Raw genomic sequence first — 27,500 nt, 5'->3', positions numbered from 1 at the left:
TGTAAAAGATGTATACCGATAGTCAAATGTCTAAGAGTTGAATTAACACAGCAAAATGTACTTTGTATGGTTAAAGAACTGAACAACATGGCTTAGCATTGATGTAAAAATGGGTTTAAAAGGAAAATTTAAAAGTAAGGATTTGTTATTGTCTGCTATTACATTTTGATTTATATTATATTTTTGATATAACAACATAGGGGAAATATAGGCACATGCACAGTAGACAGTACTGTATATCTCTCTCCTTAGAGTGGTTTTACACACAAGTCAAATCAAACACAAGACTAAAAATAGGAAAATAAATGATCACAACAGTGGAGTATCTGGGTCCTTGGGAGGTGGCTTTAAATGTCTCTGCTGTCACTTGCGGAGGCTGGTCGTGGTGCTTCGGTGTCTTTCAGAGGTAGAAAAGTAAGCCAGAGAATGATCAAGGCAAGTGGAGTTCAAAAGCAGTTCAGCGCTATGATGTTATTTTTTACTTGATATTATTACTTTCTTTATTTACGCTACAGTGGCCCTGAGCAACAGGAGCGGGGGAGATAAGAGGAGGAGAGAAAAGGAGGAGAGAAAACGGAGAGAGAAAAGTGAGAGAAAGGGAGAGAAAGTTGGCTCGCGACGGCTCCGCCGGCGTAAAGGCACTGCCTCAGCAAATGTATTTTTCCTCAAGAAAGAGAGAGGCACGCAAACTCTCTCTCTCTAACTCTCTCTCTCTCTCTCTCTCTCTCTCCCTCTCTCTCTCTCTCTCCCTCTGACTCTCTCTCTCTCCCTCTAACTCTCTCTCTCCCTGTGGTCTTGTCACATGGTAATTAAGAATAGCTCCATCACCTACGGGGATGTAGTGAGGGAAAAGAGGGGGTAGGTAGGGAGAAGGAGGAGAAAGACGAAAAAAGATAGACAGATGAACAGGGAGAGAGCATTGTAGGGAGGGAGAGCTGGAAGGGGATTGAAGAAGAGCCATATAGAGAGAAAGGAAGGAAGAGTTATCAGAGGGGAGTGAGGAGGAGAAAGAGGGCGGAAGGTTAACAGAATCTGAAATAGGAAAACTCTAGAGAGAGAGAGAAAGAGAGAGAGAGAGAGAGAGAGAGAGAGAGAGAGAGAGAGAGAGAGAGAGAGAGAGAGAGAGAGAGAGAGGGGCAAAAAGGTGGCAGTTAATATGAAACTGCCTGACACTGCCTATGGAGAAACCAGCAAAACATCTGGACCATGTGACCCACTTTCAGGTTCCTGCCACTCACATGCAACTCTTACCATTACGCCTGTGGCAGAACATTTTGCACACAGCGCCCCAGGGCAAAAAAACTGATAGGGGCCCCAATACGGCCTGCCAAAATAGGGCCACACCATCATCAATATGGGAGGGTCCTGGGCCCGTGGGCAAAAGCCCTGCTCGCCACCCCTATAGCTCCACCACTGTGGCTGTTGCTACCCCTGTTTGACACAATATTGTTTGCGCAACTTCAATATTCTCTAATATCTGTCTTGTCATTGATTTGTGAGATTATGCACATTCACTGAAAGTGTTTCTGAGAACAAAAGGTTGAGATATAGCGAAAGGTCATCATTTGTATAATCAAATGTCAAGTTAAGATGTTCAACATTCTGCAGCAACCAAACAGTGACAGTGAAGATGTTGTGATGATGATGGCTTGCTAGAAATGCTTCTTGAACACTGCTCAACACGTTTACTAAAGGTCTGTACTAAAGTGGTAAAATGCAGTCAGCACACATCATCATCATATTTAATGTGTTTTTCTTGATGAATATGCAAAGTGGGAAAATGCTGCATCAGTGTGTATAGCCCTACACAAACAACATGGAAATAAGTCAACTCAGCATAATAATTCAACTGCCTGACTGCAAATATCAGCCCCGTAGAGTGGCTTGGCGTTGTTGACTCTGTGAGTACACAGAAACAGTGACAGATTGCCAAGACAAAAGGTTTAAGTTCAAGGCTTCTCTGTCTCTTTCTCAGTTTTGTATATGAACAAGGGAAAGCGCATTTGACAAGCTACCGAGTAATATTGCCTGCTATGCACAGCCACAGCAGTTTGGAGTTATTGGATGACCTACTGCACCGACTGATTTGGAGCCAGTGACAAGACTGAGACAAGCCATTTGCCCCCATGAAAAAGCTCTGGCAACTCTGCCTTTTCTGTGCATCTAATATCAGGAAATAACAGTTCTTGACAGGCGGTGATTTAATATTCTTGTTCACGATCTGTCTGCTCTTCATTCCAATGGTTCGTGGTTGGAACTGCTAAGGCATGCAACCTCCAATATCACTGCCCTTTAGTTAATATTGGATCTGTATGGGAAGTCCAAGCTGTCACCAGAAGTATAGTATTTTAGAATATAATATCCAGTTAAGGGTTCTCTGTATGGGTCCTGAGCAAATATTGACTGCAATTTTAAGTTGCTCTTCTCTTGGCAAGAGGAAGCTTTGAAGATAGATCTGAAGGACTTTGTGTGTTGAAGTTGTCTTGAGAATCAGCTGCTTGTTGTTTTTATTCATTAGCCAATTAAAACATTTACTAGCTTTGTATGTTTGCATCTTGATTAGTCAAAGATAGTAGCCTCAAAATATATAATTAAATTGTCTAAATGATCTATCTCTGCAATGAAGTGAACATCAAGTGGTGTTGTATTTGAAAATTTATTACACAACTTTTCACCACTGCCAAACATCATAAACCAAATGAAACAGAAGATGCTTGAAAAGTTGTCTGTTATGAAAAACACATAAATGCACTCTGAAACTTCTATTTGAGGAGTCAAAATAAAAAAATCTTTCAATACATTTCTGATGTCATTATATTACTACTGTATTTGTGTGAAATTAATGCCATCAGTCGTTCCTTTCCTGTGTACTCACATTCACACACAAAAAGCGAACATAGTGTAAATAAAATCTTATTTGCTTATATTTCCGACTAAATCCAGGTGTGCAGTGTAAAGATGGTGATGTCAGTCATGGTTCTGAGTGTCTGATGCTCTATAGTCTCTGACCCCAAATGTTTTTCAGTCTGAAGGCCATTCACTCTCAATCCTGTATAGAGATTGCCAACGTGACGTAATTGCCCTAATCAAATTGACTTTTAGGTCTGTTTTTTTCTCGTTCACACGAGTAGGATTGGCGGATCAAAGCCACTCTTTAACAAGCGCTAGAATTTGATTTGCCCAAGATTGGGGCAAAAGACGTTTTCGACACATTTGTCACGTGTCTTGGCAATCTCTATTCATGAAGTAAAAACTCTGCCACAAATTTCAGCAAAACAGCTGTTAACTGATCAAATATTCTAAATGTGTCCTCAAGACAGGAAAACGAACAACAGCTAAGTCACCTGGGGTGCATTTCTGGAAAGCGTAGTTGTTAGCAGTTAGCAACTTCGGTAGTTGCCAATGGGAAATTGCATTGCAAACAACAAAGTAGCTAACATAGTTAGCAACTACGCTTTCCAGAAATGCACCACTGTAAAGGAGAGCCTGGCAGGGTTTATACTTCCTGAACCTAGGATCGACATGTCTGATCTTCTGAGTGTAGTGCAAAAAAACACGCACCCTGTTTTCCTACTGAGAATTGACTGTCAGTGTCATGGCTTGAAAGACCGCAGACCTTTATTCAAAACATCTGTGTGGCTGATCACTGCTCTTACTGTATGTCTAATACATTTAACTACATTGCTGTTAAAAAATATCAGTTTTATTGATAAATATCAAAACACACCAGTTTCACACTGGATTCCGAATAAATAATAAAAAAGAAACGTTGGGCTTTATAAAACGCAAAGCCTTGTGTCTCCCATATATCTCCTGTGTAATTACTTTTTTTACAGCATTTGTACAAACCGTAAATCTTTAACGAGGCATTGTAAAATCCCTTGATGTATACCAGTATTTCCCTCTGTCCCAACATAACTCTGCGGCCTACTGTCTGGTCTTTATGAGGAAAAAATTGAAAGTTATGGGCTGCCGTTCCTTACGTCCAGAGGCACTGCACCGAGCTCTATTGCACAGATCCACCACAGAACAAAAGATGGCAAAGGGTAGCACAGTAACTCCAGGCATCTATGGCTGATGTGGGGGCTTGGAAGCTAATCCATGAGGGGGAAATTACACTCAACATATCATCCATTCTTGAATCCACTGGAGTTTGGAAAAGGTTGTGATGATGGTTTTCTTTTTTTTTCCTCCTCACAGCTTCTTCACTTCACGATACCCCAGACAGTCCCTGCAAGGTGAAAAACAGATAACAACAACACCAGATAATGAATGTTGCAGAACAGCTGAAACAAAATAATTGCCAGGAGAAAACATCACATTGCCTTAAATGTCCTGCAAATGTCCTCTAAACGTGCATACCTTCACCTGGTTTGGGTTCATTCATCCACCCCATGTGTTTAGGGACTGTGGCCTCCAACTTCAACCATCAGGGTCAGTCCGCATCAGCATGGAGACTTCTGGAGGACGGCAGGGGGAGGTGGAGGTGGAGGTGGATGTCCTCAAGGCACAACTTCACCAGACAAGGGGACTGGTGGACACTTTTATATTCAAGGGGAGGGGGGAGGGGAGCAATTGTGTGGCACACAGAGACCCTTGGAAACCCCTCTAGTATCATTCTGGTGCTGATAGATAGAAGAAGAAGAAGAAGAAGAAGAAGAAGAAGAAGAAGAAGAAGAAGAAGAAGAAGAAGAAGAAGAAGAAGAAGAAGAAGAAGAAGAAGAAGAAGAAGAAAAAGAGGAAGAAGAAGAAAAAGAGGAATAATAAGAAGAAAGACGAAGAAGAAAAAAGAAGAAGAAGAAGAAGAAGAAGAAGAAGAAGAAGAAGTTGTTGTTGATAGGCACCTGGTGCTCCTGGCGAAGTAGGTCCAAGTCAAGTTCAGGGCTCCAAATAAACAACACCCACGGTAGCGCCCCCTAGTGAGCAAGGGGAGGGGCGGTCACAGATGTGGCGTGTTGTGGCAGTTCCATCTTTGTGGGGAAAGGGGTGAAAGGTCAGAGTTCAGAGGTTGGTGGAGGAAGTGGGAGGGGGCTACTCCACCACCTCGTTGCCCTGACTGGTCCTGTGCTCTGTTTTGATGACGGGTAGGGGGTGGGCTTCAGTGTTGAACACCCAGTGCTCAAACGGGAGGAGGTCGTCTTCTGAGAACAACATGTAGAGATACCTGGGAGAAGAAGGAGAGACACACAGGATGAGTGGAGGTGCAAAAAGCACACCAGAAAAGGAGGTGCTGGCAACCTGATGAAGGCTGACGGAGGCCGAAACGTTGTCACATTAAAAGGTCATTCAAGAAACAAAAAAGTTCACAAGCATATAAACTTTTGTAACAATCTGCTGCATATTGCCACAGACAGTTAATAGTGAGATGAGACTAAGCAACAAGGCAAGGCAAGGCAAGTTTATTTGTATAGCACATTTCATACACAGGTGCAACTCAATGTGCTTCACAAGATTAACAAATGCAAAAAAAGAAAGGAAACATGGAAGAAAGAAGAAATTATATTAGAGTCAAAGAACATTTAAAACATAAGGTAAAATGATAGTAATAATAAAATAAAATAAATAAAAAAACAAGACATGCATGCTGAGCATTTGCATAGCCTAACAACCACATCGTTGATACTTTGTCACATTAAAAGAACACTCGGGAGTGTGAGGCACTTCTCTCTTCTTCCAAGAAGTAGAGACACATACCTGTAAGAGAGATCAACAGGGGAAGATAGCCACATGGGTTGAGGAACGGGATGTGTGTTTGTCAGCATGTGTATATGTGGTGTGTATACGTGAGAGGATGCATGCGTTTGATCATATGCTGCACATGCCTGTGCATGCGTTATGTGGATGTGTGTGTGTGTGTGTGTGTGTGTGTGTGTGTGTGTGTGTGTGTGTGTGTGTGTGTGTGTGTGTGTGTGTGTGTGTGTGTGTGTGCCTGTCTATGTTTAAGCTGCAGTGTCTGTCATGACCCCCATCTATTCAGCAAACATGCGCACATGCACACACGCACACACACATGCCCGCACACACACGCGCACGCGCACATGCACGCGCACACACACACACACACACACACACACACACACACACACACACACACACACACACACACACACACACACACACACACACACACACACACACACACACACACACACACACAGACACAAACATACACGCGCACGCACGCACACACGCACACACACACGCACATACACACACACTGCATTATCCCCCATCCCTTTTATTGGATGCAGCAAATGCCGCAGCATCAGCATTTCCTCTCCTCCACAACCTGGCAACGCACACACTGTACATTATGCAGAGCCCATTCAACACTCGCAGAGGAGAATCAACTAAAAGGGTGTTCAATTTGCCTCTCTCAAGTGTTGGATTATGTAACGCTGCACAATTTGCTGTCTACTGTACCTCACCATAAGTGCACTCTAATGAATCTACATAACAAGCACTCATAACAAGGCGTCCAATTTGTTATTGTGTTGTTGTATAAATGCTGTACATGTACAATGCATTCAGTTAATTCATTTTAGCTTCTGCAGTTCATTTAGTCTCCACAGCCTCGTCTATGTGAAAAGTGGTGGTGGTGGTGGTGGGTGGGTGAGTGGTGGGTTGATGCTGAGAAGGCATTCGATGGGAGCGCTTCATTTTCACCAGAGCAGCTGCGCACGCTTGCACACAAATAAAATGCTCTGACGGACGAAAACAAGTGTGCACGTGTTTGTGTTGTGTTGTTTTCTACATAGTGTGTCCGTGTGTGCGTGTGTGTGTATGTCTGTGTGAGCGCACGTGTGTGCGCGTATGTGTGCGGACGAGTGTGTTTGTGTGTATGTTTGTGAGAGTGTAAAAGTGATGGAGAGAGAGAGAGACCCGTGTCCTTTGCTGGGTGTTGAGGTGAGGTTCAGCTAAGCCTATAAAAACCTGCCCCAAGACAGATGGCACTTGGACTGGGAGGCGTGTTTGCTACCACGACCTTGCAGTGATGGAAACGGGTCATATCTCTCTCTGCCAGCACTATTGGGAGGTGGGTGGGTGTGTGTGTGTGTGTGTGTGTGTGTGTGTGTGTGTGTGTGTGTGTGTGTGTGTGTGCGTGCGTGCGTGCGTGCGTGCGCACGTGTGAATGTGTGTGTGTGTGTGTGTGTATGTAAGTGTGTGTGTGTGTGCGTGTGCGTGCGTACATGTGTGAGTGTGTGGAATGTGGTGAGGAAGTGTAGGTGGTATAGCATGTGTGAGTGTGATGTCTCTATGTGAAAAACTCTGAGGCCAAAGCCAAATAGTAGGGGCAGGAAGTACATCAAAACACAAACATAAAACACAGCTGTAAGCACAAAGAGTACACACCTGTATCTAACCACAAAAACACACAGATCTAAACACAAACACATACCGTAAACACAAAGAAAGACCATCTACCTACAGCATACAAAAAATACACATGCAAATACAAATACACACACCTCCAGCTGCCTATAAACACACAACCATATAGCAAAATACAAGCATCCATGCATCCAAATACAAGCACAAAGACACAACAATCCAATTATTAACAACAAGCCCCGGAACATAATGTAGAGGCATTCAAATATGAACACACAAGAATGCCAATCGCACACGCTACTGAAAATATATTGGCATACATTTTGTGAATTGACATTGAGAATGTTTAATAAAAGTCATAATTATATGCTGTATATTTTGCGAAGGTTTTTTCAGCCACACCCAACCCACTTTCTCTGTGTGATCAAGAAACACCTCAGGAGGTCTGGCAAATGGTGCTAGGGCCAGCGATTCACCTGGGAACAATGGCACCCCCACACCGTGGAGATAGACGGGGGATGGTCAGTTTCAACTACAAAAAGCAGATACACTAGGGAAAACACAGGATTTTCTTGGCTGTTGCTGTTAGGGTGAGGTCACAGGAGAACAGAATTCAAAAATGCTTTAATTATTTGTAACTTCATGCCAGATGCTTTGGATAAATAAACCCGCTAAAATCAAGAATTGGACACCATGCTCTCTGACTCTTTAAAAAGAACACGCTGGATTCTAGCCAACACATAGTAAGTTTGGAAAATGACTTTTAAACAGGTTTACAATGTTTGAAACAAAATGGCTAAAATCCAACACTACATGGCATATTTCTACTTCTATCTACTCGTACTGCTGGGCTATCATGAAGCTTCTCATTTTATGTCTTTTTAAAAATATATATATTTGATAAGATAGACGTGGACAGGAAATGATGGGGAGAAAGAGAGATGGGGTAGGGCTGGGAAATAACCCAAACCTGGGTCTCCACATATAGTATGGGCCTATGGGTGCCTTAATACAGTGAGCCACAGGCTGTGGTCCACAGTACCCCCCCCCCCCTTTCATTTCGATTGTATCCATCCATTTATCTGTCTGTCTCCCTCTGCCTACCTACCTGCCTGTCTGTCTGTCTGTCTGTCTGTCTTTACCTATGGTATATCCTTCAGTCAACACTCCCCCTCCCTTTGTCTCTTTCCTTCTCTTACCTGACGCCTTTTCTCTCTCTCTTTCTTCCCTCTTTCCATCTCCGTTTTTCTCTGTTCCCAAGAGTGTTAGTGTGTGTATAGCGTAAAGTGTATAGCGTAAAATGTATAGTGTAAAATGTATAGTGTAAAATGTATAGCTTAAAATGTATAGCGTAAAATGTATTGTGTAAAATGTATAGCGTAAAATGTATAGCGTAAAGTGTATAGCGTAAAATGTATAGCGTAAAATGTATAGCGTAAAATGTATAGTGTAAAATGTATAGCGTAAAATGTATAGCGTAAAATGTATTGTGTAAAATGTATTGTGTAAAATGTATAGCGTAAAATGTATAGCGTAAAGTGTATAGCGTAAAATGTATAGCGTAAAATGTATTGTGTAAAATGTATAGTGTAAAATGTATAGTGTAAAATGTATTGTGTAAAATGTATAGCGTAAAGTGTATTGTGCAAAGTGTATAGCATAAAATGTATAGCGTAAAATGTATAGTGTAAAGTGTATAGCGTAAAATGTATAGCGTAAAGTGTATAGCGTTAAGTGTATAGCGTAAAATGTATAGCGTAAAATGTATTGTGTATAGTGTACAGCGTAAAATGTATAGCGTAAAGTGTATTGTGTAAAATGTATAGCGTAAAGTGTATAGCATAAAATGTATAGCGTAAAATGTATAGTGTAAAGTGTATAGCGTAAAATGTATAGCGTAAAGTGTATAGCGTTAAGTGTATAGCGTAAAATGTATAGCGTAAAGTGTATAGCGTTAAGTGTATAGCGTAAAATGTATAGCGTAAAATGTATTGTGTATAGTGTACAGTGTTGTTCAGTGGTCAGCGGAGGAGCTATAGGCAGGGCAAGCAGGGCATTTGCCCCTGGGCCCAGGGCCCTTCTGTATTGGTGGTGGGGGCCCTGTTATGACCTTGACAGGCTGTATGGGGGGCCCCTGTCAGTACTTTGCCCTGGGGTCCTCTGTGCAATTGTTCCGCCACTGTCAGTGGTCTCCAAATGGCGACCCGTGGGCCAGATCCGGCTCGGGCATGACAAACCCTTGGCTCACTGTGATGTTGGAACAAATGAAAACATGTACAGTATGTGAGCGATCTGCGGCCATACGGTTTGGCGATGTGTTTGGCCCTCAGCCTCATTTGTGCTAAATGATACTTTACTCTCTACTCCACATAGTGCTAAATGATACTTTACTCTCTACTCTACATAGTGCTAAATGATACTTTACTCTCTACTCTACATAATTTGGGGGAAATCATTGGAGACCACCGCCGTAGTGTATAGTGTGTGTATCTGTCTCCCGAGTGTGTGTGTGTGTGTGTGTGTGTGTGTGTGTGTGTGTGTGTGTGTGTGTGTGTGTCTGTGTGTGTGTGTGTGTGTGTGTGTGTGTGTGTGTGTGTGTGTGTGTGTGTGTGTGTGTGTGTGTGTGTGTGTGTGTGTCTGTGTGTGTGTGTGTGTGTGTGTCTGTGTGTGTGCGTTTGCTTATGTGTCTTACTTGAGCGTCTCGGCCAGGTAGAAGCTCTGCTGCACGTCGTCATGGTTGGGGTTGGAGGCGTAGACGTCCCTCACTCCACTGTAGCCCCCCTCCACCCTACAGTGCTGCTCCAGAGCCTGGCAGACGGAGAGAGAGGGGGGGGGAGAGAGAGAGAGGAGACAAATTCAATATTCAGTCACAGCACAGATGACAGGGGTCTTTGATGATGCTAGTGTGCCATTGTGAGTGTAAAACAAAGCATTATGTGTGTAGATATGTGTGTGTGTGTGTGTGTGTGTGTGTGTGTGTGTGTGTGTGTGTGTGTGTGTGTGTGTGTGTGTGTGTGTGTGTGTGACAGACAACACACTGCACCGCCTCTCTCCTTCCTCTGTCTATCTCTCGTCCTCTCTCTCTCTCTCTCTCTCTCTCTCTCTCTCTCTCACACACACACACACACACACACACACCCTCTCTCTGTCTAATCCACCCCTCGCTCCACACTCGGTCTCTATTTTTCGCTCCATACTGAAACCAGCATTGATTATTTCCCCGCACTCCCCGCTCTCTGTAATTCTCTGGTGTTTCATTGACGCTCACATCACGTATGAGAGACCGCGAGAGTGAAACAATTGGATAGGGCCCCCCCCAGCCACCACCATCCTATCCAGTCCTCACCCGTGACTGGAAAGTTGAATTCAGGGGAGGTGAAAAGGTGTCTTTGTTTATCCATCACCTGTGCTGCGTGTCGATTGCAGAGAGAGAGAGAGAGAGAGAGAGAGAGAGAGAGAGAGAGAGAGAGAGAGAGAGAGAGAGAGAGAGAGAGAGAGAGAGAGAGAGAGAGATGTGGAAAGTAGGTAGTAGGGAGTGAGAGCTAAAGGAGTGTGACAGACAGACAGATCTGTGCTGTGCTGCAAGAGTCCTGCTGAAGAAATACTCACAGAAGAAAAGGGGACATACCCTCTGTAGCACACACACGCACGCAGGCACACACACACACACACACACACACACACACACACACACACACACACACACACACACACACACACACACACACACACACACACACACACAAGGCCGACTGGTGGTAAAAAGTGGTCCTGGGCCCAGGGAGAGAGGGGGCCTACAATTGGGTCTTCATTACATTGTATTTAATGTATGCAGGGGTGAAAGTAGACGAGTGCAGACAGGTATGCAGCACCGGTTTAAAATTTACAGCTGGTGTGCAGTACCGGTAAGAGAATAGGTTTAATGCTGCCCAAAAACCTACATTTGAAAAAAATAAGGTCTGCTGTTTCAGTACAAAACTCATACAACCACACAAGGCCATTTGAGACAAGTGTCCTCCTATGAAGCAGACTTGTACGAAATTCCGAATTGAATTAATTGAAATTCACAGTAATGTCATAATTTGAACACTAGGTGGTGGTGTTCTATGTACAAAAACATTCAAGGTAATGACACCACCTTGTGTTCGTGTTACGGCATTATTTTGAATTTCAATTCATTCAATTCGGAATTTTGTACAAGCCTCCTATGAGGAGACACCCATATTAGTCATGCAGCAATATAGATATGTAGTGAACATGTTTATTTTGTTTGTTTACTATTTCTTTTCGGGTGGTGGTGGGGGGTAGCGCCGGTAAGAAACGGAAACTACTTTCACCCCTGTTTATTAGGTGGGAGGGGGCCTTTCAGACGAACTTTGTCCCGGGGCCTGGCCAAAGCTGTTAGCTGCCCTGGCTGCGTGTTGCTTTTGCTGTCGGTAAATGAAGAGTGATGGCATGACAAACGACAAACAACATTGCCTTTGAGCAGTTTGTGCATCGCTTGTTACATCTGTGTCCCATCAGTAGATTTTTTGATTGAAATTACAGAATGAGGAGAATGTCTGTGTTTTGGTATGTGTGTGTACATTCCCAAGTATGTGTGCTTGTGTGTGTGTGTGTGTGTGTGTGTGTGTGTGTGTGTGTGTGTGTGTGTGTGTGTGTGTGTGTGTGTGTGTGTGTGTGTGTGTGTGTGTGTGTGTGTGTGTGTGTGTTGTGTGTACCTGCACTGCCTCCCAGCCCCACTGCCTGTACTTGGGGTCGTGTGTGAACCTCCACAGGTACATGTAGGTCTCGATGACCTCTGGCCTCAGGATGAAGTATTTCTCATTCTGCCGCGTGGCAATGGCCTCCACGCCCCCATCAAAGCGGAACGCCTCGGGACCAAGCTTCAGATCTACAGAGAGAGGAAGAGAGAGAGAGAGAGAGAGAAAGAGAGAAAGAGAGAGAGAGAGAGAGAGAAAGAGAGAAAGAGAGAGAGAAAGAGAGATGTAAGGAAAGCGTAGAAAGACATGCAAGGGGAAAGACACAGAGACTTATTAATACTAAATTCAGAAGAAAGATTGTGATAAAATCCTTCAGATAGCGTTCATTTTTAGATGCGTCCTAGCATAAGAGGGTATGTCCGTCCGTCGGTCGGTCTGTCGGTCTGTCGGTCTGTCTGAAATGCATTCTTAAAATCGTTATTCCCCCCTGTGTCCACAAGGCGGCAGTGCATAGACGGATGCATCTTTGTCCGCCTGTCGGACTTGTTCGTCTGGTGCTTTGCTTTAGTTTAGACACTAGCTGAAATAAGAGATAGGATGTGAGAAAGAACTGTGGGTAGAATCTTGGATGATTGATGTGACTGTTACTGCTTACGGGCCGTACACACACGTCGCTGCTAGCTACTCGCTCAGCGAATGAATGTCAATGTGTTCCAGCGAGACTAGCAGGCGAGTACTGTACAAGCGATGCGATGTGGGCAGATCCCGAATTGAAAATATTTTATCTTCGAGCGAGGAGAGTAAGCGAGTAACCAATTGGAAGGCAGAGTTCGGTACTTCTTGCCTGTTCAGTGGCAGTTAAAGCCGCGGGAACTTTCAGCAAACGTTCTATGAAAGAGAGACGAGTAGGCGAGCAAGCGAGAAGCTAGTAAATAGCAGTGACGTGTGTATGGCCCATTACTGTATATCACTGCCAGTATCACAGCTCTCTGGCGATGACGGGCAACAGGTGGAAACGAACTTCTATGTCATATCATGTCACGTCAGTGCACATTATGGAATGTTACCGGGTTCACGTTTATAATTCCTATCTTCCTAGAACACCTTTGTAAAGTAAGAGACTCATCCAGGTTATGGATCCCCCTTCCAGTCTATCTATTCTACACCCCACAAGCTTCCTGTGGATGTGTTGAAGTCGCGGAACTCTGGCTGTGCTTGTGGCTGAACCGGCTAAGGCACCCGTTATGTCGGGGACCCGAGTTTGATTCTGGCCCAAGGTCATTTGACGATCCTCCCCCATCTCTCTCTCCCACTCATTTCTTCTCTCTTCACTGTACTATCCTCAGGAAGGCAAAAACGTACCCCCCGCCCCCCCCTCAAAAAAGAAAAGAAAAAGAAAAACCCTCTACTGTGCATAGATTACATAACACATTAAACAAGATCCTCTGACACATCAAGCAGCAGGACAGCACCGTTTTGGGAACTCAAGGGCACACACACACAGACACATTGTCTCGTTGTCCAATAAAATGTTCTCCATGATCTCCCTTGGGCTCCATATTCCAGTTACTGCTTAAGCCTCTCGTTGGCTTTTTTGGCAAAAACAGAGCAATAAACAACAAGCATTTTATTGCATCCAGCAGGAGGCTATGTTATTATAGTCCACAATAACAGAAGCATAAGGGCGGCTGTCCTAGAGGTGGTGGTATTATGTGATAAATAGACACAGTTCACATTCAGCCAGATTGAACAATAATTATGGGTTTTCTGCAGGCCTTTTATTGATCACCCATATATCATTCCGCATTTTATATTCACCTAAGTTGTGAAGTAAGAAAGGATAACCTTGACGAAGTTCAGAGTTTCAACCACAACGCATTGTTAAGAGTTTGAAGTGTGAAGAATGACACTTCAGTATCAAATTTTCAGCGGAGGCTGAGAAGTGCAGTGAAATGATAAAAATAGGAATCTTTATTTATGAACTGTATATGAACTCATATTCATGACCTTTATTTATGAATGCGTTATGCGTTTACTAGCATACATAATTCTCAGAAGTGCATGTGTAAGATTCATGGCAGCTGAAACTAAGTGACCCTTATGTATAGTGTGTGTGTGTGTGTGTGTGCGTGCGTGCGTGCGTGCGTGCGTGAAAGTCATGGTATATGCATGTGATGTAGTGTATTTGTGTGCAATATATAGGGATCTCTCTCTGGTGGGCTCAGGCAGACAGAGAACCCAGTGCCCAGTGTATCTGGTGTGGGAACTGTCACCAACAATGAATTGGATGTCCTCAAAAGACTTCCTCCTGTGTGTGTGCGTGTCTGTGTGTGTGTGTGCGCGCGCGCGCGTGTGTGTGCGTGCGCGTGTGTATGCGTAACTCACTGGTGCGAGCGTAGGACTCGTGGCAGGTGCGTGTGATCTCGGCCGCCAGCTCCATGTGGCGTCCCGTCTGGCCTTCTGGAGCTCCGTCGGCCCCCAGCGCGATCATGCCCCCAGCGAAGCACGTCAGGTGGCCCATCTTGTGCTCCAGGAGACCCCCCTTCCACTCCGCTATGTAGGTCAGACCCCCGCTCGACTTGCGGATCAGGCTCTTCTCAATGGCCTATACAAAGGGAGGAAGGACTCAAGAGTTTAAACATATTCAAGTTTGAGTTCGTCAAATTACCGTTCAGCAACAACTGATGCGAATTGTCGTGTTGGTCTGGTTGTAAACCAGTTTTTCCTTAATGGTTCTCCGCACGAGGTCTTGTGCCTCGAGCCATATGAACAGCACGAGTGCCCTTCACTAAACTGCAAGCACTATGTAAATGTGTCTTTCAGGCTCAGTTAGCTTAGCATTTTTTACACAAAACTAAATCACTGGTTTCTTCATCTGAAATACCAAGTCCGTTTTTGCTGACAGGAAATGCAAGCAAGCAGAAATTTGAGTCTGCCGATGTGTCTGCTGGTGTCTGTAGGTGGAGAAACGAAGCAGCAATACTGTAGTCAGACTGTAGGCATTGTGTGATGCATCGTGTGATGGTTTGTTATTTACTAATTCAGTGATTGTAACTTAATTTATTTACACACACTAGAAAGAAACCATTGGTATCGTATTTAACAGAATATTGACATCACATGGCTTTTACGGTCGCAAATTATTGGTACTGTGCTGCCACAAGATCAAGGAAGTAGCTAAAATGACCAATCACAGCACCTTTTACTTGCAGTTTCGCATTTGTCTGTTACGCAGTCAGGGTTTTTTTTTACGTGCGCCACAACACACGCAGAGCCTCTGTGTGGGTGGGCATGGTCGTACGCAGAGGCAGATTTACCGCTCGCATCGTCTCTGCGTCGGGAGCATAGATTAGCCTTTAGAGTGTAATCTAAGACCAGTACAACCCGGATTACTTAGTTATAATCCGGTGCCACATTTTCCAAATGACCTGGTTTAACCTGTTCAATTCCAGCAGGTAATTGCCTGGCTAAAGCCGGGCTTGGACTGTACGACTTTTTGCCCAATTTTGCCACGATTTGTGAGCAGGAGGTTAATACCCACAACTGAAAATATTGCAAAGTGTATGCCCGCCTTAGGTCTACCACCTGGCTGAATTAAACAGGTAAAACCAGGTCATTTGGAATATGTGGCACCGGATTGTGGATGATGAATCCAGATTGGCCATCACTGTGTGTGTACGTGTGTGCGTGCATGTGTCTGTGTGTGTGTGTGTATGTGTCTGTGTGTGTGTGCGTACCTGCAAAGCGTCGTAGTAGAGTTGCTTTCCTTCCTCGTCTGTCTTGTCCGACATGAGCCAGGCCTTCAGCAGATACTCATAGAAGCTGTCGCCCAGTCCACCCACCGACACATGATCTACAGCACACACACACACACACACACACACACACACACACACACACACACACACACTGTTTTGCGCACTGTCACTGGTGGTGGGAGGTAACGTGCGGTCACGGGTGATTAACCAGAAACGCAGCTCAGCTGATTAGGTGGGAGGGAGTACTCACCTGCTGTGGAACACTGGGTTGTTGTTGGTTGGGAACGCTGTCAATAATCCCAAGGTGTGCGTTCATAACAGTAGGGACACATAGGAGGCGAAGCAAGGCGAAGCGAAGAGAGGCGAAATTCAACCGTCATCAGGTCGTCGCGGCGAATCAAATGGAATGGAACAGTTATGTTGTTGATTTGATTGGGCCGTGGCAGGCGAATTCGCTCCTCATTTGCATAACATTAAAGGTTCTTTAATAATTTCGCTTCGCTTCGCTCCTGTTCGCTTGCTGTCGCTTGCCATCGCTTGCCTTCGCCTCGCCATCGCTTGCCTTCGCCTCTCTCATAGGAATGAATGGCAAAGTTCGCGTGTATGTGTCCCTACCGTAAACGTGAGCATGCACGGTGTTTAGAAAGCACAGAAGCCGAACCAACTCTGCCTCGAAGCGCAACACGCCAATGGTAAGGTGCTGTTTAAAATCCTTTTACCGTTTTGTTTAACGCGCTTGCTTGCCGCGGCTAAAATCGCCTGGTGGAACCGCTTTTAATTCATTGTTTACTGTTTTAAGTTTACTGCTCTCCGTTTGATATTGCAAACATTTAAACTGCAGCGCTTCCCAGTTGATGGGTACTTCCTGGTTTGTAATGCATGCTGGGTAGTGTAGTCGGGTTATGGTCAACTCTTTCCCACGTTTCATTATGGGTGTTGTGGTTTATTGGAAGCTATTGAAGCTGCTGTTACTATACAATGGCGTTTGTGTATGCAATGCAATGGTTGTGTTTAAGTAATGTAAACTTTAACTTGATATGGCTTGATTTAAATTAACTGCATATGCATTTTCTCATTGGTAGTTTTTGGATTAAATAGTTGGCTGTAATATGTGTTATTTGTGGACATGTTATGATGTGTGAATTGTTTATGGGATATTTTATACTAAATGGTGTTGCCTGGAAAATGCTCCTTGAATTATTTAATTAATGTATGATATAATTAATGAATATTTGATGTATATCTTCAGTGTTGTATTTGAACTGGCAATCATTGTGATCATATCTGAATGGGGAGTTTTATAGCACATATTTTGGGTCTTTTTCAGGTTAATAACCTGCTGCTGCAGTGTGCAAAGAAAAGAAAAAATAAATATCACATTGAAGCTGAGTTATTCCATCGTTGTTGCCTTCTTGGCTCCCTCTTCGGCGGGGAAAAACCCAAAGAGCCGAACAGTTATTAACCACGGCGACTGCAGTTGGAATGCAGCAAGCCAAGAAGACGTCACGCTCTTTAGCACTCACGCATTGACATCCTGAACTTCAACTGAACTTCAATACTCCCCAAATGGCGGACCTGGAGAAGCTTAAGGGCTCACGCTCAAGGGCACAAGCTGCCTTCACCAAAAGAAGCAAAGCCCTTACCAAACCCGGTCTGCTAGAGTTCTCTGAGATATCCAGAGAGTGGAAATTATTTAAAACTGAATTTTCTAAATTGACCGACGCTGGGTACGAGTACGCGGAGGCTTTGAGGGAAGATGGCGATGAGGGGAGCAAAGCTTTGGCAGTTGAAGTCGACAAGAAAACCACTGAGTGCGAGGATAGGTTCCTGGAGGTCAAATCATACACACAGGAGACCTTCTGGAAGAAATATGCGGAGGAGGCATTCTTTACACAAGTCAAAACAGCAGAGGTGGTGATCAGTACTGCGGAAGAAGAGGAGCTCAACCCCCAAAGATCACTTAAAGACCGTAAGCTCAGAAACCTAGGCCTTGAGCGTGAAGTAGTTGAACTTTCAGGAATGCTAAGCGACTGGAAGGAGCTGGTCCCAGGAGAAAAGGCATTAGATCTCAAAACTAGGTATAAGAACCTTAAGAAAAGAATCCTTGCTTTGGAAGACAAACTGCAGGAGGATGAAGAAGAGCTGACAAGGGGAATTGGGAGAAATACCCAAGACAAACTGCAGGAGGATGAAGAAGAGCTGACAAGGGGAATTGGGAGAAATACCCAAGGTGATGGCAGCTTGTCCGGTGATTTACCCAAAGACTCATCGTTTATGTCCCTCCCTGATATGTCTGCCAACCTGAGGCTCAAACCTACACCCAGCAAAGCGGAAGCAGGCTCACTCAGCCACGGCCAGGCATCCCCCCAGCAAAGCAGTGCGGGGTCAGTGAGCCAGTCATATGTCGCCAAACCCCAGATAAGCCTGGAAAGAGCACGGCTACCAATGTTCCACGGTGACATGAGGGACTATTACAGGTGGAAAACCGAGTGGGAGGATCTACAAGAATTGGGCAACCCACAAGGAGCGGAATGCATAAGGAGGTTCCATCTACTAAACAGCCTTCATGAAAATATCAAAAAAGGCCTCGTCCTAACCAGCTGTGCAACGGCGGACGATGTCTTCAAACTACTGGACAACAAGTATGGTAATAAGGCAAAAATAGTGCTACTAATCACCAAAGAGGTCCAGTCACTGCCTCCCATTAAAGGAAACAGTCCTAGAAAGACTATTGAACTCATTCAGGTCGTGGAGAGGGCACTGTGCAATCTAAGAATTCTCGGTGAAGAAGATGCCGTAAAAAACAGAATAGTTGCCCAGTCTCTGGAGAGCAAGCTCCCCAGCTCACTCAAGAAGGACTGGATTGTGCATAAAACCGATCCAGCAAACAAGTTCTCGACACTGATGCACTTTGATTGCCTCCTGCAGTTCTTGAAGAAGCAGGAGGAGATTCTTAAAGAACTTGACCAGTTGGAACTGAGCCCTGGAGAGAACGATCCTGCAGTTGATTCCGAGAGAAGTGGAAAAAAGGCCTTCACAAAATCCACCGCTATTCAGGAGGACAACCGGCAAAACTGCACAGTCTGTGGAGACCACTCGCATGGCAGAAGGCTTTTTGCATGCAAGGTCTTCAGGGAGCTAGACCTCCCAAGTAAAAAGGCTCACCTGAAGAAGCAAGGTTTATGCTCCAAGTGCTTATGGGCTCACCCTAAGGATGGCAAAGGATGCACTGCCAATTTCCTCTGTTCAAAGCCGGGCTGTCGGATGACTGAGGTACCAGAACATCATTACCTTCTGTGTCCTGGATCACCTGATTCAAAGAAATCCAGTGACGAAGAAGAGCAGAGCTCTGCAACAGCCAGGAAAAGCAAGCTTGGCTTGACCCCCAAACAAGAAGCATTCCTGGCAGACCTCAGCCCTGAACAAAGAGAAAAGTACAAGGACGCATTCTCTAACAAAGTTTCCTCTACTATATGCACCAAGGCTGGAGACAATATTGAAAGTCCCGCACTTATGATGCTCTTAAATGTTACTACAAACTCTGGTTGCCTCATTGGGACCCTAATTGACCTTGCATCCGACACTAATTATATTACCAATAAAGCCGCCAAACGCCTTGGACTATGTGGCCAGAAAGTCAAGCTCATTGTCCATGGAATTGGGGGGATGAAGAAAGCGGTCATGACTAAAAGGTATTCCCTGCGGCTGAAGGTGAAGACACCAAGTGGAAAAGTGGCGGAGGACAGAATTATCTGCTATGGCCTGGAGAATATTGCGCAAGTGACCCAACAAGTCTCCTCAAAGGAATTGCAGAAATTCTTCCCCAATGTCTCCAGAGACGAGCTGGTCCGCCCAACGAAGATTGACCTCCTTATCAGTCACCAGGAAGGGCGTCTCGTTCCAGAACCAGTGCAGTTTGTTGGAGACCTCGTCCTCTGGGATGGTCCGCTGGGGAAGACCGTAGGGGGAACTCACACAAATCTCAGCAAGGCAGTGGTCCCTGCCATGCACCACTCTGGCACTCACCTTGCTAGGAGCATGAGAGCAGCCTCAACGGTTGTACCTCAAGAAGAGGAACTTACCTGGAGCATCACGAACCAGGAAGACCTTAACTGGTCCAGCGAAAGGTCAAAACAGCATGAACGCCCAAATCCCCAGAGACTGCAAAAGACCAACTTGCCAAAGATGGCAACTCAGGCAATCACCCCCTCTGCTACCGCATATCAACGGGAAATTGCTTCAGTAGAGGGCACCAGAGCCCTTTCAAACAAAAAGACTGACTGCAAAAATGCAGGGCGTAAATCTGCAGTCAACAATGGCCTCAGAAAGGACAAGGCCTGTGAAAAACTGTTGCCCCAAAGTGGAGCAACGTCATTGAAAGTCAGAAGTGAAATGGAATGTGGAACAGGAATGACGCGCCTTGTGCCCTTGCCCAAGTTCAATAGAGTCGCATCACGGGCCCCAGTCTTAGAAACTCCGCTGGGTAGATCCCGGCCCCCAGATGCCTCACAGTGGGAGGGGTTCCACAAGAGTCTGTCCTGTCGGCTAAGGAGTAGCCAGACCTCAAATTCCTCACAGTGGGAGGGGATCCACAATAATCTGTTCCTCGAGAGGGCCAAACAAGTGGACACTAGTGGGAACCTGTGCACAAATCCTTGGCACCATCTCAACATTACCCAGAACCACATGAATTTGCTCCCAGGGAAATGGACTGGAAAGACCCCTGGAAACAGCCAGCAGTCCAGCAATCGAGATGTCTATCCATCATTGGCGCCAACTCTGCACATCTCAAGTCGCTGTGGATATGTGGACTCAACCTCTTTATCCGACCAAAATGTGAGGTGCAGATTACCGACTCGAATGTCCTGCACCATCCTTCCCAAATCAAGCAGTGCACCCAAGACCTGTGGCGGCCTCCCTGCTTCTATGGCTGTCGGGCAACCCAAAGAAATCCCGAGCGGCTGATGGTAGCCGACCTGCAATGAGTCTCTCTCTCTCTCTCTCTCTCTCTCTCTCTCTCTCTCTCTCCCTCTCTCTCTCTCTCTCTCCTCTCTCTCTCTCTCTCTCTCTCTCTCTCTCTCTCCATGAAATGAGGACACGTATCCCAACCCTGGCAGAGCACCACACATCTGCCGGGGAAGGTACTGAGACGGTAAAGGTGGTATTCTTCATACTGAAAAAAAATGACACTGGAAAATGAAAAAAAAAGGAGGGGGGGGGCTATTGTAAATACTGTTTGCATGAGCATTATGTGTGGTGACATATTATTACTTATGACCTCCTTGGGTCAAAGACCAGTCGGTCAAGTGGGAGGTGTTTTGCGCACTGTCACTGGTGGTGGGAGGTAACGTGCGGTCACGGGTGATTAACCAGAAACGCAGCTCAGCTGATTAGGTGGGAGGGAGTACTCACCTGCTGTGGAACACTGGGTTGTTGTTGGTTGGGAACGCTGTCAATAATCCCAAGGTGTGCGTTCATAAACGTGAGCATGCACGGTGTTTAGAAAGCACAGAAGCCGAACCAACTCTGCCTCGAAGCGCAACACGCCAATGGTAAGGTGCTGTTTAAAATCCTTTTACCGTTTTGTTTAACGCGCTTGCTTGCCGCGGCTAAAATCGCCTGGTGGAACCGCTTTTAATTCATTGTTTACTGTTTTAAGTTTACTGCTCTCCGGTTGATATTGCAAACATTTAAACTGTAGCGCTTCCCAGTTGATGGGTACTTCCTGGTTTGTAATGCATGCTGGGTAGTGTAGTCGGGTTATGGTCAACTCTTTCCCACGTTTCATTATGGGTGTTGTGGTTTATTGGAAGCTATTGAAGCTGCTGTTACTATACAATGGCGTTTGTGTATGCAATGCAATGGTTGTGTTTAAGTAATGTAAACTTTAACTTGATATGGCTTGATTTAAATTAACTGCATATGCATTTTCTCATTGGTAGTTTTTGGATTAAATAGTTGGCTGTAATATGTGTTATTTGTGGACATGTTATGATGTGTGAATTGTTTATGGGATATTTTATACTAAATGGTGTTGCCTGGAAAATGCTCCTTGAATTATTTAATTAATGTATGATATAATTAATGAATATTTGATGTATATCTTCAGTGTTGTATTTGAACTGGCAATCATTGTGATCATATCTGAATGGGGAGTTTTATAGCACATATTTTGGGTCTTTTTCAGGTTAATAACCTGCTGCTGCAGTGTGCAAAGAAAAGAAAAAATAAATATCACATTGAAGCTGAGTTATTCCATCGTTGTTGCCTTCTTGGCTCCCTCTTCGGCGGGGAAAAACCCAAAGAGCCGAACAGTTATTAACCACGGCGACTGCAGTTGGAATGCAGCAAGCCAAGAAGACGTCACGCTCTTTAGCACTCACGCATTGACATCCTGAACTTCAACTGAACTTCAATACTCCCCAAATGGCGGACCTGGAGAAGCTTAAGGGCTCACGCTCAAGGGCACAAGCTGCCTTCACCAAAAGAAGCAAAGCCCTTACCAAACCCGGTCTGCTAGAGTTCTCTGAGATATCCAGAGAGTGGAAATTATTTAAAACTGAATTTTCTAAATTGACCGACGCTGGGTACGAGTACGCGGAGGCTTTGAGGGAAGATGGCGATGAGGGGAGCAAAGCTTTGGCAGTTGAAGTCGACAAGAAAACCACTGAGTGCGAGGATAGGTTCCTGGAGGTCAAATCATACACACAGGAGACCTTCTGGAAGAAATATGCGGAGGAGGCATTCTTTACACAAGTCAAAACAGCAGAGGTGGTGATCAGTACTGCGGAAGAAGAGGAGCTCAACCCCCAAAGATCACTTAAAGACCGTAAGCTCAGAAACCTAGGCCTTGAGCGTGAAGTAGTTGAACTTTCAGGAATGCTAAGCGACTGGAAGGAGCTGGTCCCAGGAGAAAAGGCATTAGATCTCAAAACTAGGTACAAGAACCTTAAGAAAAGAATCCTTGCTTTGGAAGACAAACTGCGGGAGGATGAAGAAGAACTGGCAAGGGGAATTGGTAGAAATACCCAAGACAAACTGCAGGAGGATGAAGAAGAGCTGGCAAGGAGAATTGGGAGAAATACCCAAGGTGATGGCAGCTTGTCCGGTGATTTACCCAAGGACTCATCGTTTATGTCCCTCCCTGATATGTCTGCCAACCTGAGGCTCAAACCTACACCCAGCAAAGCGGAAGCAGGCTCACTCAGCCACGGCCAGGCATCCCCCCAGCAAAGCAGTGCGGGGTCAGTGAGCCAGTCATATGTCGCCAAACCCCAGATAAGCCTGGAAAGAGCACGGCTACCAATGTTCCACGGTGACATGAGGGACTATTACAGGTGGAAAACCGAGTGGGAGGATCTACAAGAATTGGGCAACCCACAAGGAGCGGAATGCATAAGGAGGTTCCATCTACTAAACAGCCTTCATGAAAATATCAAAAAAGGCCTCGTCCTAACCAGCTGTGCAACGGCGGACGATGTCTTCAAACTACTGGACAACAAGTATGGTAATAAGGCAAAAATAGTGCTACTAATCACCAAAGAGGTCCAGTCACTGCCTCCCATTAAAGGAAACAGTCCTAGAAAGACTATTGAACTCATTCAGGTCGTGGAGAGGGCACTGTGCAATCTAAGAATTCTCGGTGAAGAAGATGCCGTAAAAAACAGAATAGTTGCCCAGTCTCTGGAGAGCAAGCTCCCCAGCTCACTCAAGAAGGACTGGATTGTGCATAAAACCGATCCAGCAAACAAGTTCTCGACACTGATGCACTTTGATTGCCTCCTGCAGTTCTTGAAGAAGCAGGAGGAGATTCTTGAAGAACTTGACCAGTTGGAACTGAGCCCTGGAGAGAACGATCCTGCAGTTGATTCCGAGAGAAGTGGAAAAAAGGCCTTCACAAAATCCACCGCTATTCAGGAGGACAACCGGCAAAACTGCACAGTCTGTGGAGACCACTCGCATGGCAGAAGGCTTTTTGCATGCAAGGTCTTCAGGGAGCTAGACCTCCCAAGTAAAAAGGCTCACCTGAAGAAGCAAGGTTTATGCTCCAAGTGCTTATGGGCTCACCCTAAGGATGGCAAAGGATGCACTGCCAATTTCCTCTGTTCAAAGCCGGGCTGTCGGATGACTGAGGTACCAGAACATCATTACCTTCTGTGTCCTGGATCACCTGATTCAAAGAAATCCAGTGACGAAGAAGAGCAGAGCTCTGCAACAGCCAGGAAAAGCAAGCTTGGCTTGACCCCCAAACAAGAAGCATTCCTGGCAGACCTCAGCCCTGAACAAAGAGAAAAGTACAAGGACGCATTCTCTAACAAAGTTTCCTCTACTATATGCACCAAGGCTGGAGACAATATTGAAAGTCCCGCACTTATGATGCTCTTAAATGTTACTACAAACTCTGGTTGCCTCATTGGGACCCTAATTGACCTTGCATCCGACACTAATTATATTACCAATAAAGCCGCCAAACGCCTTGGACTATGTGGCCAGAAAGTCAAGCTCATTGTCCATGGAATTGGGGGGATGAAGAAAGCGGTCATGACTAAAAGGTATTCCCTGCGGCTGAAGGTGAAGACACCAAGTGGAAAAGTGGCGGAGGACAGAATTATCTGCTATGGCCTGGAGAATATTGCGCAAGTGACCCAACAAGTCTCCTCAAAGGAATTGCAGAAATTCTTCCCCAATGTCTCCAGAGACGAGCTGGTCCGCCCAACGAAGATTGACCTCCTTATCAGTCACCAGGAAGGGCGTCTCGTTCCAGAACCAGTGCAGTTTGTTGGAGACCTCGTCCTCTGGGATGGTCCGCTGGGGAAGACCGTAGGGGGAACTCACACAAATCTCAGCAAGGCAGTGGTCCCTGCCATGCACCACTCTGGCACTCACCTTGCTAGGAGCATGAGAGCAGCCTCAACGGTTGTACCTCAAGAAGAGGAACTTACCTGGAGCATCACGAACCAGGAAGACCTTAACTGGTCCAGCGAAAGGTCAAAACAGCATGAACGCCCAAATCCCCAGAGACTGCAAAAGACCAACTCGCCAAAGATGGCAACTCAGGCAATCACCCCCTCTGCTACCGCATGTCAACGGGAAATTGCTTTAGTAGGGGGCACCAGAGCCCTTTCAAACAAAAAGACTGACTGCAAAAATGCAGGGCGTAAATCTGCAGTCAACAATGGCCTCAGAAAGGACAGGGCCAGTGGAAAACTGTTGCCCCAAAGTGGAGCAACGTCATTGAAAGTCAGAGGTGAAATGGAATGTGGAACAGGAATGACGCGCCTTGTGCCCTTGCCCAAGTTCAATAGAGTCGCATCACGGGCCCCAGTCTTAGAAACTCCGCTGGGTAGATCCCGGCCCCCAGATGCCTCACAGTGGGAGGGGTTCCACAAGAGTCTGTCCTGTCGGCTAAGGAGTAGCCAGACCTCAAATTCCTCACAGTGGGAGGGGATCCACAATAATCTGTTCCTCGAGAGGGCCAAACAAGTGGACACTAGTGGGAACCTGTGCACAAATCCTTGGCACCATCTCAACATTACCCAGAACCACATGAATTTGCTCCCAGGGAAATGGACTGGAAAGACCCCTGGAAACAGCCAGCAGTCCAGCAATCGAGGTGTCTATCCATCATTGGCGCCAACTCTGCACATCTCAAGTCGCTGTGGATATGTGGACTCGACCTCTTTATCCGACCAAAATGTGAGGTGCAGATTACTGACTCGAATGTCCTGCACCATCCTTCCCAAATCAAGCAGTGCACCCAAGACCTGTGGCGGCCTCCCTGCTTCTATGGCTGTCGGGCAACCCAAAGAAATCCCGAGCGGCTGATGGTAGCCGACCTGCAATGAGTCTCTCTCTCTCTCTCTCTCTCTCTCTCTCTCTCTCTCTCTCTCTCTCTCTCTCTCTCTCTCTCTCTCTCTCTCTCTCTCTCTCTCTCTCCATGAAATGAGGACACGTATCCCAACCCTGGCAGAGCACCACACATCTGCCGGGGAAGGTACTGAGACGGTAAAGGTGGTATTCTTCATACTGAAAAAAATGACACTGGAAAATTAAAAAAAAGGGGGGGGGGGGACCTATTGTAAATACTGTTTGCATGAGCATTATGTGTGGTGACATATTATTACTTATGACCTCCTTGGGTCAAAGACCAGTCGGTCAAGTGGGAGGTGTTTTGCGCACTGTCACTGGTGGTGGGAGGTAACGTGCGGTCACGGGTGATTAACCAGAAACGCAGCTCAGCTGATTAGGTGGGAGGGAGTACTCACCTGCTGTGGAACACTGGGTTGTTGTTGGTTGGGAACGCTGTCAATAATCCCAAGGTGTGCGTTCATAAACGTGAGCATGCACGGTGTTTAGAAAGCACAGAAGCCGAACCAACTCTGCCTCGAAGCGCAACACGCCAATGGTAAGGTGCTGTTTAAAATCCTTTTACCGTTTTGTTTAACGCGCTTGCTTGCCGCGGCTAAAATCGCCTGGTGGAACCGCTTTTAATTCATTGTTTACTGTTTTAAGTTTACTGCTCTCCGGTTGATATTGCAAACATTTAAACTGCAGCGCTTCCCAGATGACAAGCCTACTTCCTGGTCTACAATGCATGCTGGGTAGTGTAGTCGGGTTGTGGTCAACTCTTTCCCACGTTTCATTATGGGTGTTGTGGTTTATTGGAAGCTATTGAAGCTGCTGTTACTATACAATGGCGTTTGTGTATGCAATGCAATGGTTGTGTTTAAGTAATGTAAACTTTAACTTGATATGGCTTGATTTAAATTAACTGCATATGCATTTTCTCATTGGTAGTTTTTGGATTAAATAGTTGGCTGTAATATGTGTTATTTGTGGACATGTTATGATGTGTGAATTGTTTATGGGATATTTTATACTAAATGGTGTTGCCTGGAAAATGCTCCTTGAATTATTTAATTAATGTATAATATAATTAATGAATATTTGATGTATATCTTCAGTGTTGTATTTGAACTGGTAATCATTGTGATCATATCTGAATGGGGAGTTTTATAGCACATATTTTGGGTCTTTTTCAGGTTAATAACCTGCTGCTGCAGTGTGCAAAGAAAAGAAAAAATAAATATCACATTGAAGCTGAGTTATTCCATCGTTGTTGCCTTCTTGGCTCCCTCTTCGGCGGGGAAAAACCCAAAGAGCCGAACACACACACACACACGCGCGCGCGCGCACACACGCACACACATCTGATTGTGCATCCACATCTGCAAAACACACAAGGCCTGTGCATATGTGCCATGAAGTTGCAGTCAGGGGCGTCGACAAGGGGTCCGTTGTCCAGGGCCCTGGAAGATAGCTGTCCTCATTACAGTGTATGTATTGGGGTGGGGGGCCCTTTCAGATGACGTTGTCCTGGGCCCAGCCAAAGCTGTCAGCGGCCCTGATTGCAGTACTACATCATCTTCATGCCATGCACATAAAGCTTAGTGATGCTCAAGTGTGATTGACAGTTGCTGCCATGCACTGCACATAGGGTTACGTCAAGAAAGAATTACTGTATTTGCCAACCTCCTCGACAAAAGGGACAACGCGGGCACACACACACACACACACACACACACACACACACACACACACACACACACACACACACACACACACACACACACACACACACACACACACATTCGCTCTCTCCCTCTCTCACACGCGCATGCACGCGAGCATGCACGCATGCATTTAC

The 27,500-nt window shown here is 45.5% G+C and overlaps 1 protein-coding gene across 1 annotated transcript in view; it reads right to left on the bottom strand.

Moving 5' to 3' along the window:
• Positions 1–4,643: 4,643 nt before the first annotated feature.
• The window catches only part of LOC134469054 (mannosyl-oligosaccharide 1,2-alpha-mannosidase IA-like), a 250,878-nt gene continuing 228,021 nt past the window's right edge, over positions 4,644–27,500 (bottom strand). The window contains exons 8-12 of the mRNA XM_063223072.1: positions 15,773–15,888; positions 14,421–14,640; positions 12,054–12,226; positions 10,025–10,140; positions 4,644–5,164 (exon numbers count right to left, since the gene is read on the bottom strand). Coding sequence (XP_063079142.1) covers positions 5,032–5,164; positions 10,025–10,140; positions 12,054–12,226; positions 14,421–14,640; positions 15,773–15,888 — 758 coding nt within the window. The 3' untranslated portion in view covers positions 4,644–5,031. The remainder of the gene's footprint in view (positions 5,165–10,024; positions 10,141–12,053; positions 12,227–14,420; positions 14,641–15,772; positions 15,889–27,500) is intronic.

This window comes from Engraulis encrasicolus, chromosome 18, assembly GCF_034702125.1.
Source record: "Engraulis encrasicolus isolate BLACKSEA-1 chromosome 18, IST_EnEncr_1.0, whole genome shotgun sequence".
Taxonomy (NCBI): Eukaryota; Metazoa; Chordata; class Actinopteri; order Clupeiformes; family Engraulidae; genus Engraulis; species Engraulis encrasicolus.
The sequence above is the reverse complement of the archived record's forward strand: the minus strand, read 5'-3'. Positions and strand labels throughout refer to the sequence as shown.